Here is a 15,641-nt window from a genome sequence, read left to right as displayed (position 1 = left end):
TGCTAAGTGTAAATAAAATTGTATTATCTGTTGAATACACGAATTTCCTTAGTTGTGTTTCATCTGATTGAGAGACGGAAAGTTCCTCATCCTCAGACGCTCAACTTCGGCACAAAGGAAAGCCAGTTCCTCCGCCTGAGCTCTGGCAAAGTCCTCCAGATTCCTTCTCTGAATGATTTCCTGGTAGCGCTCTTCTGCTTCAGCTGCCTGATTTTCCTCTGCAGCTAAAACACCAAACAAGTCACATTATCAGTCAGACAAGGATCTAAAATCTCTCTTTGCAACGAGCTGAAATTGTTGCTCTATTACCCGTTGCTTCACAGACGTGTCTCCTCTCTGCCACAGTGACCTGCATGTTAGGCAGCTGCTGTTCCACACTTGTGTTCTTCTCAGCTTTCATTGCTGCCTGCCTGTTGAGCTGCTCGATCTTATTTATGCGATGCTGCACACTCTGTAGATGAGTCTAAAAGCAGAACAGAATATGTAGATTAATTTGAGTCAGGTATTGTATCCAATACTGAACTGATTAATGAGACCACATTGTTAATTTTCTTTTACCTTTTCCTGAAAACCTATTGTTTTCTCCAGAACGGAAACTTGTTTGGACACACGACTGTCTCTATCCGTCTTGTTGAGATACTGGAAAGAAAAGGGTTGAATAAAGTGACTGAAAAAGCAAAAAGTGCATAAACAGGATTTTCTATACCGTGTCACATAGAATAGTCAAAAATGCGTTGTCATAAAATGTTCAGGATCACTCAGGATGGTAGTATAGTTTTCCTCTCAAAGTCACATAGGCTGAAACAATGACAGGAAGTTGCATGCCACGCCACAGCAGAGCTACCTGAGCCTTGCCAGAGGAAACTGGCATTCAGGCCTGGAAACATGTTTGGTCTGTTATGATCATCAACTTGGTGATAATAAGATGATGGATGACTCATTTGATCTTCCTGTATTGTTATTCATTGCTGAACACTTATTTTTTTTTATTCATTGCACTAAGTCGTGAAACAACTTGCATTTTATATGTGGGATGGGGTGAATGGATTGCAACCAGTAGCAACTTATCTTCCTGTTAGCTTTTGTGCTCTTTTTTTTTTTTTTTTACTCCCTTTTCACACCTTTATAATGAAAGCATAAACTGACGATATTTACACAGTCTCCTCCTCTTGGGTTACAGTTTTAAAAAATGCAAAAAGAAGAACAAAAAAATAGGGTGGGGAGCTCGCGTGCGTAGGGTGTGTCTCCGTGATAAGAAAACATCTGTACTTGGGGGATGGTAACAATTTTCTGCTCGGAAAACATCTGATCCTGCCAAAACCAAAATACCTGCCTTGACATTACGGACTGAGGTTTGGCCAGAAACGCTACCAGGGTGAAAGTGTCACCATGAATGCAGACACTACGTTGCCATTTCAAGCAGATGCTGAACTTTTTTGTAAACATTTGACATATTATTACCATGAATTATGTACAAGGTAAATCTATTCACTATCTATATATAGGAATAATGGTTATTTCCTTAATCAGGCCAAGGCAGAATTTGATTGAGAATAACAAAATATCTAGATTGCTGAGAAAGCTAAAAAAAAAAAGAAAAGAAAAGGAAAAAGTAAGCAGTCCTGCATTACAATATTTCCGTATTGTGATTAAACTCACATCCTGTTGCTCCTCAGAGATTCGTAACATCTGGATGTCCCTCGTCTTGTTGTTGAGATCCTCTATCTTCATCTCCATCATCCTGTGCTCCCACTGCAGCTGGATGATGCCCTTACGGAAGTCCTTGCACTCCACCATGGAGGCTATCTTCTGCTCTCCAAGTGTCTGATCATATAGAGAATACATATTTCACAGACATTTTCATAACCAATGTATTGTACCAAAACTTGAATTTGGCTCATTTTGGCACTTTTTATCAGCCAGAAAAAAAAGGTTGTTCACATATATGCAATTATGATCCCTTGAATAATTTTGTATATGGATCCATAATAACTACATATATTATATCCTTGTTGTACATTAAGAGTGTCTGGTGGTGTAGGCTGACCCTGATGGTTCTATTGAGGTCATCCACCACCCTCCTGTTACACAGTAAAGAGTCAGTGTAGTCAGCAGTCAGGTCTGTGGTAGACACCTCCACCTGGCCCTGTTTGAGTAGGACCTGGACCATGATGTCCGTCAGGAAACAGTTCTTCTCCTTATGCAGACTAGAGGCAGAACAGGACAACAAAAAGCACTCAAGGACCTTTCCTTCATAGAAGAATAAAAAAATAACATTTACTTTAAATATATCTATATACCTCTATATATGAAATACATACTGTTTAAAATCAGAAGAAGAATCATACCTTTCAAGGCCCTCAGAGAGATTTTTAATTTCCTGTTGAGCAGCTTTATCCTCATCTCTCCTCTTCTGGAGGAACGCATGCATCTCAGCAAGAGTCAGAGCTTTTAGTTTTACCTGCAAAGGAGGTGTCAAACAGTGAGTGGACACTTAAACAAAGTACACAAAAAATCTGTTAGTTTCCTAAACGTGAACTTGTTAAAGAGGAATTCATAAGTGCATTTAAATCATTTAAGCTCGTAAACAGACTATGAAATGTTACACTAATTGCATATTTGTAGCGTGAAAAGGTCTTTTTTCATTATTTCAGTTGACAGTTCGTACAGACAGTTCGTCTGCATTCCCAATGTTTAACCTGTCTGGGTCCTCAAATTAAATTACCTTTTGCTCACTCTCTACTTTTGCTCTCCTGACAAGACAAAACCTCTCCCAGATCGCTGAGCTCAAGCCATCTGGTATATTCTCCGGGGCGTCAAGCTCCTCCATGGCCTTCAGCATTTTGGCGAGCACATCGGGAGCCTGAGAACCGCACAGACGCTGCTCTACGAAGGGATTGGGGTTGTTGTCGGTCTGGGTCCTCAACTTTTGAACCCTGGTGCAAAACAGAGATAAAGGGCAGCAACTGAGCTGCTCATTTACAACTTAAATTGTGGATATCAAGGTTAGTAATTATTACAAACCTGGGTCTACGCTTGAATAACTTATAAAGGTGATCAACCAAATGGCTTTGTACATCAAAGAACTCCTTTCTGAATTCTTTGTCAAGAACCTTGGGAGACATAGATGGATATATATTATGCGTTTGCTTACAGTGAAAATGATTTCACTATTTTAACAGCTGACTTACTTTGTCTTCAGCTACAATGCTGTCATAGGACTCATGTAACAACTCTAGTTCTTCTTCATGTGTCTTCACCTCCTCACCAATCTCATCCTGTCAGAGAAAGACAGGTTAGCAAGACAAGAGCGGCAAATAGGAGAAATAGTGACTTGCAGTCTTGAATTGATAGTGGCACACAGGTTAGCTCCTGCTGAACATGCCTGAGTGATGGGAAGATATTATACCAGAAATTGAAAAACATCATTGTAATTCACTCAAGCGTCTCACAAGTAACAGAAACTGATGCTGCCAATCATAAATTCCTTCAGCATTACTGTGTAAGAACTTTCTGACCTTGTATGCCAACATTTTTTCAAGTTTGAGCTTGAGCTCCAGCTCTCGATTTCTCATCTCATCTTCTATGAGGACCGAATAAATTAGATAGGTATTCTTGAGCTCCTCCTGTAAATCAAAAACAACATCAAGAAGGATTTTTTTAAAAAGATGTCACATGCACAAGGTATCATATCTCATATTTATCTCAACTTACAATGAGGACATTGGGCAGACAACAAAAGGAAGTTATGTGGTGCAGATTGAATTCATGACTGTGTTAGGAGACGATGTGTCCCATGTGCAGTGCGTGTGTGTGTGTGTGTGTGTGTGTGTGTGTGTGTGTGTGTGTGTGTGTGTGTGTAGGCTCACCTGATAAATAGCCATTTCACATTTCACTTTCTTCTCAAACAGCTTTGTCAAAGTTTCATCAAACCTGTCAGTCGCATCCTTGGTGGATGCCTGCAGTTTTTTAATTTCAGTTTCCATTAACTGCAATTACAGAGGTGCAAATGTTTTGTATTGATACCTGATCAGATATTAAACATATTTTGATCATAGCAGAAAAAAATATTGAATGTTTCTACTGTAATACCTTTTTGTATTTCTCCTTCTCCTCACTCAAGTTTTTGGTTTTCTTTTCATACTCATTATAGACTTTTTTCTCTTCCTTGCTCCAGTGAATGTCAGGTTTGGTCAAAACAAACTCAGGCGGAGGTATTTCCTGTGGAGTCAATTCAATAGAAACTATGTGCACTTCATGCTGATATGTCTAATTCAACACGGCCTGAAAAAAAACGTTAAAAAACAACCCCAAGACATAATTTGCCTAAAGGGGTGAATTGCTGTGTGAATATGAAGTATTTCATGTTGGATACACTGAGACGTTACGTTTTTTGTACGTCATAAGAAATGGCTGCAAGGGTTTTCTTCTTTTTCTCTATCAGGCAGTCAATAAGTTGTGTAAATTATTTGTATACTCTGTGATTTAGTTACATAACAAATTAACATCTCATAATCAAATTATAATCTCAAAACTACATTTACATTTGGATTGCAATTTAATGATTATTCATAGATGAGTAGATATAAGAATAAGAATATTTTGACATACCATTTTCAAGATGCCGTCTTTTTTCACTTCGAGCACTCCATCCATCATGTCATCGAGAGCTCTGTCTCTGACATTGCCAGCCTGCAAGAGAAAGATCAATCAATATGACAGCACTACTTTTATTTATGAATTTCTGTATAATACTGCACATCACATCAACATAAGGTATTATAAATATTTAATTTAATTTTGTTAGAGGACTAAAATGTATTCTGACTGTTGTAATAATCATAGATGCAGTTTTGGTATATGGAAGTATTTCAATAATTTGTAAATAGCAACAAACAAAAGTTGCAAAACAAAGACAAATTTATAATGGCAGTATACTTTGGCAGTCAAACGTTTTTGCTCTTCCAACTTCTTCCTCTCCTCTTCCATTTTCTGTTCTGAGGTGAGGTACTTCTCTGTTTTTATCTAGAGTGGGACAAAAGTGATGACCACACATACTTCACATTTCAGTAACAAAAACAAAAACAAAGTGTAGCTCAAAATGTACTATTTCTTTGTTGAACTTGATGTGAACTTTGAGAAGTGTTTAGATGTTTCTCGGGGAGGTTAGTCACCTCAGAGTCGTCCACAGTGAGCAGCCTCTCTGGCTGCTCACTGGTGGTCAGGCTGGGCTCCCACAGCCTCTCCCTCATGTCCAACTCCAGCATGATCTCCCTGATGTGTGTGTTTCTGTCCCTCACGCGGTTCAGCTCCTGCACCTTCTGCTTGTGCACAGCCTCGAAGTCAGTGTTGAAAGCTGTCTTGATGCGATAAATCACATCCTGCATTCAAAGTGAAATCAACAACAACAAGACATATTTATGATCATGATGACAACATATAACCAAGTCAGTGTGCTTTTATTTCACTGTCTATGTTTTTGTGTGTGTGTTCTTTTGAGATCCAACAGTTTTTGATGCAGGTTCCCACCTGTTGCAGGATGATCTGGTTGATCCTCTGCTCTGTGGTTTGCAGGCAGAACTGATCGTAGATGTAAGGATTTGAATATCCTAACTGAGCGGAGAAACTTCCCGTTAGTGCCGCACTCTCTGCCTCGTGGCCTTCCTCCGTTTGCCCTTCCTGCTTCACGCTGGGTGAGTTTAAACTTCTTTTTAGTCCGCTCTGCTGCAGCTGAAAGGTGGGGACAAATATTTTGAATGAGAGGGCTGAAATAAATGTTGAGGAAAGAATCTGTGGCCAAAAAAAATTATGAATGGCACGTATTCAATTTTTTAAGAAAAGTTTAAAAACAGTGAAAGGTGATTTAATGCATCAAATTGTTTTCCATTTGTCACAGCTTTTAGAAAATGTCTGCACGCTGCCTTTCTGTTTAACATTCTAAACAGTAGAGATATCTAATCTAATCCATTCTAACTCATCACATGTGCTTCTCATTAAGTCCTTAACAAGAATCTAAACCACAGACTGTCAGGACTGTGGATCAGTTTAACTTACAGTGCAAGCAGCCTTTTCAATCTTCCTCATATTCTGAACCCTGCGAAGGTCCTCCACCTCTTTGTCCGGACGCTCTTTCAGAGGGTAGTTCCTTACCTCTTGTTCTGAGTGAAAGGCCTGTTGTAGACAGCCAGACTTGATTAATTAGAGTTATTTGTACAGATCATAACATACTATGATAATTAAGGAATGCAAAAAAAAAAATTCAAAGCCATCCTACCATAATGGCCTTGGTTTTGACCTTCATAGAATCCCAGCATTCTCTCTTTAGGACATCACGGAGGTAACATTTTGCTAAAATCTCCCATTCGACTTCATTTCTAACCTACAATGAGACTGCATTAAGAATCATGACGTGAAAGCTAAATTAAAGATTCACCGGGTTCACATCTGTGTGTGTGCATACCCAAGCAACTTCCTGCTCCACCATGGCCTCCAGTCTTCTCTGCTCCTCAACATCCAGGTTGAACTCCTGTTGTTCCAGACGCTCGATACCTGGAAGGTTCTCATTTTCGCGCATCATCTCCTGTATCTGATCATACAAGAAAGGCAGTTTAGTTGTCATATTGTTGTTTATGAGACAAACGCTTCAGGAACATTTTAATGTCCCTCTGTGAATTGTTTTCTAATTATTTATGGAAATTGAAGGGGTAAAACATAGAAATAAGGTATATTGTGTTGTTGATGATGCTCTGAGATACCATTGGATCCCTTAACATTCAGTGTTGACATGAGCATGGCTTTATAGCTTGTGTCTGTATGTATTTATATGTAAGTATTTAATAACTTCTGTCAACGTTTTTTGTTTTTTTTCCCCATTTCATTTATTGTGTATATGTTGCTCTGGTAGCTGTTGCATGTATTACAGGATAAATGTTACTGAATTGAAATGCTCTTACTAAATATGTATAATGAGACAGTATTTGTGCTCACATGGACTGCATGTTTGTCATGGCATGTCATTGTTTCCTGATCAAGAACATAGGAGTATCCTCTTAAGTAAAGATTGAAATAAACACATTTGTAATAAAACTCCCTTACATGGTCACGTAACTCTTTGATGGTTTTCCTCAGGTGTTTCTTTTTCTCAGAATACTGCTTATTGTCTTCTTTTATAACCTATTCAAAATAAACAACAAGAGAGATATTTATTTATTGGATCAGTTAGTATTAAAATGTGTACACATACACATACAACACATTCCCACCTTCCTGCATTAAAGTAACAAGTAAACCTGACATACATTACATATATTTTACATCAAATATTTTATATATATATATATATATATATATATATATATATATATATATATATATATATATATATATATATATATCCACATTGCATCACTCAACATGATGCTGCTTAATTCAAATAGTTCTAGAAGGAACATGTGAGTACGATTCGAAAATATGTTGGAGCATAAAAGCAGGATTGGATTTGCCTCTGCCCATTTCCCATGTGTAAATGTCGATGAGGTGTAAAACACAATTCAAAGGGTGCCACACCTTCACTATCAATGAATTGTTATCAAATAGCTTTATCAGGTGGCAAAGTACTGAACATTTGTTTACAAATGCTTATCAGATTTAAACCTCTACACCACTTGCAAATTGCTTCAATCCAAACTCTACAATATGTGACAATAAATCAAGCTGTTGCACAGGTAAACTGGGTGCCAAGAGCAACACAGCCAGATATCACACACCGGTGCAATGAGCACTTTCGAAATCCTCCACCTGCACGGCCATAGTGAGAACTGGAGAACTAAACATAGTTAAAATGATCCACATCTATATTCTACAACCACAAATATGACAACATGTTAAGTCACTGACCGCCTCTCGCCTGCTTTCCAGCCATGTGGGGTCTGACGGTGGTGCAGACAGCTGGCTGTTATAACTCTCATCCTGCTCTGTAAAATCCACGGGCTCTGCTCCACCACTGACCTGCAGAGTGTTAACACATAAAAGTAACGCACAGATATACATATAGGACCAACAGGAGCGGCTGCCCAGTAAAGCTGATATATTATCATTATTCTAAGTCTGTGAATAATATCTTTGTTGAAACTGTTTCATGATTCTATTTCATAATCCTTTTGGAGGTATTCGAATATGGTGCTGTTGAATTGTTTTGCGTTGTGCTGAGGGGTGTTTCTAATCTTTTTTCCACCACACTTATAACAAAGAAGTAATTCCAATGTTTAGAAACACCATTCAGTATAACTGAACAATACATCCTTCATGAAGGTAGAATTAATTGCAGGGCTGTTGTATTAAACTGCTTTAATTTTACTATTGTTTGGAGTTTCAAAAGCAACAAACGTCAATGTAATTTACCTCACTTTCCTCTGGTTTTATAGAGGCAGCAGGAGACTCTTGGTCCCACTCAGGCAAATCAATGAGGACAGGATTTTCAGTGTTGAATATAGTCTTCAAGAAATGATCCATTGACTGACTGTACTTAGTAGCTTCTTTCACCATACCAGCATCCACACCTTTGATTCTGTATAAAGCCAAGGGATACAAAGCAGGTATATGCAGACATTGATAAATCCAAATAAATAAATAAATTCATAATAATTATATCTTTAAAAAAAATTAAATGGAAATAAAGTGAATTGTAGAGTTAAATTCCCTACAATAAAAAGTAGCCATTTGAAATATAACTATGAGTCATCAAGAGAAGGCCTAAAATACAGCCTGACGATATTCTACGTTTCTATTTTTGTCAACAAATCTTAAGGAAAGTAGAAAGTAGCAGTGCAATTAGTTCGTCTCTCTATAATTTCTGACTTCCCTACCCCGTCTGTGGCCCTGAGCACCAAGCCCATGAGGACGTACATCTTTAAAAAGGTTTAAAAGACATCGTTATTATTCCTTCTCTTTTTTTAAGGTTTTAAAGTAATTCCCTAAAACTGGTGGGCACTTTCATTTTTCAAATGTTATCCAAACAGGAAAATATTTAGTAATAATTGGGGACTAATTTCAGCCTCAGTATTCATGACAGTAGGAGCATGTATACGGGATTGACTCAAAATAAATCACAGAGTCTGTGTTGATCAAAACAAATGGACTTGTCACCCATGTGTTAAACTGTGAGTCATCGGTGTGTTTTCAATAGTTTCTGCACTAATCTTGATGGCACGGAGGAATACGCTATATATTGTAGGCTGTGAGGCAAGCCGAGGATTCACACATGGAATGTGATCTCATTCAGTGGTGAGATTGTGCTGTGAAATGTATTGGATATTTGTTTTCCTACAGATTACGATGATGATCCCCCTTGACCCACCACTGCAGTTGTGTTTATTTACTTCACTCAAGGCCAAAGCTAACAGAGGAAAAACAGTCTTTAATGTGCACTATATCAAACTGCATCAGAGTTGGATCACTACTGTGAGCAACAGTGCCCTCTACTGTTCACAGCTGTGCATTATGTAAGCATGACCAACTGCTTTCTGCTTTACCTGATATCAGTGCACACAAGCGAGCCGTCTTTAAATCCAGCAGTGAGGAGTGTCTGGCTGTCTGCAGAAAAGGACACGCTCCGAACTCCACCCAGACGGCATGAATGACTTTGCAGTTCAATATACCGCTCCTGTTGGTGCAGCAACAGCATTGTAATACACTCAAAACATACACACATACAAGTTTAAGACTAAATAAAAAGAACTCCCACCATGGAATCCGTTTCTCTGATACGTAGAAGGCCATCTTGTCCCACAGAAGCCAGCCATAACTGATGAGGAGACAGAATGGGAGAGTCGGGGCCCAGAGGGTGACCCCTCACTTCCTGCGCTGGTTTGAGCTGGATCACATGTTGACTAGAGAGACCATCTGTGTCCTGGGCAAAAAAAATAAATAGGGAGTAGGATAATGTGGTATATCTTTCTATATAACTGTTAAAATAATAGTTTTCTGTAAATGTATTAATGATGTGTATGAAGACAGAGAATGGGGGTCATAATAACACAGCGGTTAAACCTGGGGAAGCTGAAATCGCTGAAGAGTTTTCTTCTTGTTGCAGTAAGCAAAGACCTCATTGACTCCCAGAACACAGGATGTAAGTGGATGAGGCACTTCATATCTGGACACTTTGAGGATTTGAGTAGATAGACAACCATGTCGATCTACACAATCTGGACCTGTGGGTCAGTAAAGGCACATCATCAGTGTATTAAAATAAACAATTGGAAACAGTCAGGCTCCCTTTTTCATCATCTTTAAATCCAGCAGTGATGAGTGTCTGGTTGTCTGCAAGGCAAGTTTAGTTCTATAGCACCATTCATACACAAGGCAATTCAAAGTGCAGAGAAATACATAAATTGCACCAATCTTTTCAATTATTTTACCCCAAAATTTGAGGTTTGATATGGGCCTACAGTTTGAGGCATCCAGACTGCTTTAAGAGAGGTTTGATTACTGCCGTTTTCAAGGCCTCAGGAAAATGCCCTGATTGAAGAGAAGTATTTACTCTCTGCAATACTTCTTGTACAATGCGATTAAAATCATTTTTTAAAAGCTTGTGGACAGCACATCAAGGCAGCAGGTGGACTTTAAGTGTTGAGCAGTTTCTGTCAGACCTGCCTGATCTAGGAGTTGTTTAAATGTTCTAGATGAATTAAAGAATTCGGAGGTACAGGTGACATAACCATGTCTCCTGAGGTGGAGCTACATACTGGTCAATCCTCAGATTTTTATCAGTGAAAAAGCTGCAGTCATTGCAAGACAGCAATTCAGGAGGAACTGACGGTAAGGGGTTTGTCAGTTCTCGACCACTGTGATTATATTATTGTTGTTTTTATTGATAATCTCAGAGAAAAAGGACTGCCTTTCCCTTTTTAATTCATGGTTATAGAAGTAAAAACTCTCTGTATATAAAATATAAAAAAGATTATTTGCAGAAAAGGACACGTCATTGTAACGCTCCTGTAGAAGCAGAAACAGCATTGTAATACACAACACGGATAATGAAAACATGATTCGTGAAGTTTATAATAATTAAATGATCAAATTAATTAATTAATTCCTACCAAGGAATAATTTTTTTTTTAGAATAAACAATTGGAAACAGTCAGACTCCCTTTTTAAGTAAGTTTAGTTGAAACAATGTCTTTCCATAGTGATAGCTACTATAAAGAGCCTGCATCGACACGTCTATAATAATAGTGGGGTATTCTTCGGTAGTTTGGCACATTAGTGCTTTATAAACTTAAACATGTATATCAAATGCAGGACATTAAGAAAGGCTCTTTAAACATTGTTACACTAGATGTTAAGATCCACTGATGATTATTACCAAAGTCTTTGTCATTGGTGATTAAACGTATACCTCAAAACACACAGTCATGTTTTTATTTCTATAATTAATTTAACCTTTATGAAACATAACTCTCATCTGTAGTCACACCTTAAACCTTGTATCTTTGTTTGCACTTCACTCTAGTGACCCACCTGTTTCATGGTTGATCTTGTTCTACATATTTTATAGGTTGCATAAATGGGTGTGTTTGTTTGTGTGTAAGCAAAAACATGTCTAAATAATTAGCTAAAAATCCCAAAGTTGAGTATTATTGTTTCTCTATGGAAAAAAACGGAAGTCCACAGTCACAGCATTCATTCATGGATAAATCATGAGATTCCCTGCTTTAAAACAATAACAACAAAAGGCGAGTGGAGGTCTAGGAAACTGCTTTGTCATGGTCATCCCCTGCAGGATGACTCATCAACTGTCAGTTACCAATTATTATTATCTTTTGTTCAATCTTCCAACATTGATCCTCCCATATCTGCAGCAAACCTACCTAGCCTGTTCAGAATTTGTTTAGGCCAACATCACTGCATGATTCTATGAATAAAGTGTCACACCCTCATCTTGCCTCTATGACACCAGACTTTACAAAGTAATGTGATCCACTGGCACTTATCGGTTCTCAATGATGATTTAATAAACATAATTTCTTAAAAAAATATAAAGAATAAATAGTGAATGAATCTACTACATCAGTGCTGTACCTGCAAGATCCCTTGCTGGCAGAGAGAACACTGTGAACTCACGTCCAGTATACAGTGCAAGAACTTTCACCTGTTCACAGTCCCTGATGCACTGAGTTGAAAGTGACAAAATGGGTCCAGGAAAAACTGGAAAAGAAAATCAAATGACATACATAGTTCTTTTTCGAGTTAAATGCAACTATCATTTTCTATTAAGGCATATTACATTCTAAGGTAATGAAGTTACAGCAATACGATTTTAATGAATACAAAAAGTATCTACCTGTGTATCCTATGACTGAAAACCTCTTTGATGGCTTTGCATTCAGTACATAGATATGTGGTTCTGAGGCACCGCTGAGAAGGTAGTTCCCCCCTTGATCAAAACTGTAAAAGCATAAAAAGACACACACAGACATACAATATATGAACAAAGTGAGAAAGCCGTTAACCATTTAATGTGCTTTTTTTTTATTCGTTTTCCTGACCAGAAATGGAAGAACAGCGGGTTTTATGGGTATAGATAAGCAATGCCTTTACGCCACAAATGTATGATGAAATACTTTGTTCCAAGTGCAGTGTTAAATTGAAACTCTGTGGCATCACAAGCCTAAAGGATACTTACACTAGGTGATCCACAGGAGCGTGGTAGAGATGAACTCGATGAACTAGGCGAGGTTGCTGCTCCCTATTCAAGTCAATGAAGAGCACGTCTCCTGAAGCAGTTCCAACGGCTGCATATTGGGCAATAGGACAGCAGGCCAGACTCGTCGCCTTAAAAGACGCAGATGACAGGTTTTAACTTCAGATACATGTTCCTCTTCAATTTTCACATGCTTACACAATAAGTGTTTAATATGGCGCCACTGATGTGCTGTGAATGTTCATGTTGTGATTCTGACCTCAGCTTGAAGAGACATGGAACCGAGACAAATGCCATCTGCGGACCACAGCTGTAGTTCTCCAGAATCCCTCACTGACTACAACGAGCAAAAACACAATCAACGCTCACTTAAGAGAGCGACCCAAATTTCACATGCCATCACGAGACATTGCAATTCTTGAACAACACAAATGTTTTACCACACATATGTTTTTGTCAGTATGTGACAAAGCTGCTGCCACAAAGTTGCCGCTGAGAACATCCAAGACCTTCACAATTTCATCTGACCGGGTTGGGTTCAACACATAGATTTGACCCTGAAGAACAAGAAGCTTGTTATTTTCCATATATCTTTTCTCTCAAGTAACATGCTATTATTTGGATTTATGTATACACTGAGCCACACTGTGGTACATTTAAGTACTTACTGTATTAGACGATAAAAGTAATGTTTCATAGTCAGGGGAGTACATCACATTTGTGACGGGTCCTTCTAATTGCCAGGTTTTTCTGATATTGATCTGAGTCGCTTTGATTTCCAGACAGTGCACCACACTCTCCTGTAAAACCATTTTAACTGCATTTAAATAGGAGTAATGGAGCATTTCTGATGCCTGAAATTGCAAATCAGATCACCAAGGGCAGTAGAAATCATGTATTGTATTTGATTCATTTTTTGATGTGTCATGCTCAGTCAGCTAAGCAGATGTTAATGGGTGAAAGGGTGTGTACCTTTCCTAAAGCGATCAAACCATTCTGGTTAAGGGTTAAATCTTGAAAGTTGCTCTGTCTGAGTTCAGGAATGGCATCAGCAGCTGTAAAACAGTGAAACACATATCAGAAGAAAAATGTATTTTCAAATTAGGCAATACTCCCAGTGATTTTATCTACCACGTCCCAGTGTGTGTGTTTATTTACTTCTGGGGTTGAAGAGGACTGAGACAGAGAGGCTCTCTGGGTCAACAAGAAGGAGAAAGCCTTCCACACAGCCCACATAAAGCTCTGATGTGGGAGTCCAGCAGATGGCAATAGGAGTTAGTCTGGCTTTGGCGCAGAGTTTAGTCTGTGTAAACACATGTGGAGTTGGTAACAGTTTACACTTTGTCTTTGTTTGTGTGCCTGAAAACAAGATTCACAGATCTAAAAATCACAGTTGTACCACCAAAACAAATATATTAATTGGTTATAATATTGATTAACTTGTGTGATACCACAATGCTTTCTGCCTTGTCCCCTCTGAGCCCTGAAATGGCTGATGAAGGCATCTCAGGACCAAAATAGGGCAGTGTATCACTGACGGTATGAAAGGTGGGCACCAATCTCTCAACAAAGGAGCCATCAGTTGCTGGGAGGTCTATCACACTGAAATGCAACAAATATGACATACACATTTGCAATCAGTCTCCATTCCACTTGCTGTTTGTCAAATATAGAGGGATAAATGGAGTGCTACTACACTACTTGCTTGCACAATCTGGTCTGCTTTACCTTGGTTTCAGGACATGAAAGCTGTCACTCTTCTCAATGTTCCAGACAGTGAGGGACTTAGACCCTAAGGCACAGAGCTGGAGCCAATTCAGAGGGTTGAACACCAAAGAAATCACATCCTGCCCAGCTTGTGGTTGCATACAAATTGGCTCAGCATTTTCCCAGTTCCTAAATCACACAGTGACGATGACATTAACAGAGCAGCTCAGCCTAAATATATATAGCTGAATATATGGAGTACACATGCTGCTTTCAACGGCTTACCACACTGTTATGGTATGATCTGGCAGAGAGGAACAACAGCCCAAATAAGGACCGCCATCACTTAATGTCAGGGATGTGTATTCCAGTTGTGCTCCTCCTTAAAAAAGAATCAGTGGAAACTATTTAGGCTTTGTCTGAGAGAAACAAACATGAAGAACTCAACCAATTTTAGAAGAAATGTACATTACAATTATAAATAAAAAACAACATTTACTAGTTGGAATATTGTGACAATTGCATATATATAGCTAATGGTCACGGCTCGGAGAACATACCTTTCAGTTCATTCTTCAACTTCAACTCAGGGAAAATGTACACGAATATAGATGGTGATAGCTTTTCCTCTGAGAAAGCAAAAGTCCCATTGTTGCCATTGGCTGTCAATGCACCAATTCCTCTGCCAGGACTCTGAAGCATATTTTGTGTTTTCGTCTCCAGGTTGAGGAAACAGATATGATTCCCACATGTGTAACATACTGTTTTACTGTCGACAAACTCGACGCCCTTGTTTGTAAAACCGTGTATCCACCTGGAGGGAGCAAAGCGGCAAATATTAGCTAGCAACAGTTTGTGCCTCTAGTAGTCTAATGTATTAACGTTAGCATTTATACGGGTAACTCAGGTTAGCATATTACGCTAATACACGAGAAGCTCAAAATGGGGCTAAATATATATATTTATTAGCAATATTATTGCACTGAAGTAAAAAACTAAATACGTGTGTTGGTTTGTTGCGACATACCTGACTTCTAAACGTCCAATGTCATTCATTTTAAGCCGAGAATAACATTACACACCGTAAAATTAAACTTATTTCCATCAACACCATCGACAACCACGAAAACGACGAGTCATTGTGAATCCATAGCAACCAGCAACTCTTTGCTGCTATTGGCTGATACTTTCTCTGGCACGCCCATAAGGGAAGTAGGGTAAATAAATAAAGACA

The 15,641-nt window shown here is 38.6% G+C and overlaps 1 protein-coding gene across 1 annotated transcript; it reads right to left on the bottom strand.

Moving 5' to 3' along the window:
* Positions 1 to 7: 7 nt before the first annotated feature.
* cfap43 (cilia and flagella associated protein 43) lies at positions 8 to 15,543 on the bottom strand. Its single transcript, XM_084021846.1, has 38 exons — positions 15,435 to 15,543; positions 14,968 to 15,221; positions 14,693 to 14,789; positions 14,429 to 14,596; positions 14,152 to 14,302; positions 13,859 to 14,003; positions 13,673 to 13,755; positions 13,369 to 13,500; positions 13,141 to 13,257; positions 12,960 to 13,037; positions 12,683 to 12,831; positions 12,341 to 12,444; positions 12,079 to 12,204; positions 10,048 to 10,208; positions 9,743 to 9,907; positions 9,531 to 9,661; positions 8,401 to 8,566; positions 7,897 to 8,007; positions 7,096 to 7,173; positions 6,461 to 6,586; positions 6,275 to 6,379; positions 6,055 to 6,171; positions 5,530 to 5,730; positions 5,175 to 5,381; positions 4,939 to 5,025; positions 4,612 to 4,692; positions 4,093 to 4,221; positions 3,870 to 3,989; positions 3,519 to 3,626; positions 3,192 to 3,278; positions 3,025 to 3,113; positions 2,726 to 2,936; positions 2,349 to 2,461; positions 2,048 to 2,207; positions 1,660 to 1,824; positions 559 to 639; positions 310 to 463; positions 8 to 224 (listed from the first exon to the last, which is right to left on the bottom strand). The coding sequence occupies exons 1-38, from the start codon at positions 15,461 to 15,463 to the stop codon at positions 49 to 51; spliced, it is 4,962 nt and encodes a 1,653-aa protein (XP_083877972.1). The 5' UTR covers positions 15,464 to 15,543; the 3' UTR covers positions 8 to 48.
* Positions 15,544 to 15,641: the final 98 nt, after the last annotated feature.

The sequence above is a fragment of the Eutrigla gurnardus genome (genome assembly GCF_963514095.1).
Source record: "Eutrigla gurnardus genome assembly, chromosome: 11".
Classification (NCBI taxonomy): domain Eukaryota; kingdom Metazoa; phylum Chordata; class Actinopteri; order Perciformes; family Triglidae; genus Eutrigla; species Eutrigla gurnardus.
The sequence above is the reverse complement of the archived record's forward strand: the minus strand, read 5'-3'. Positions and strand labels throughout refer to the sequence as shown.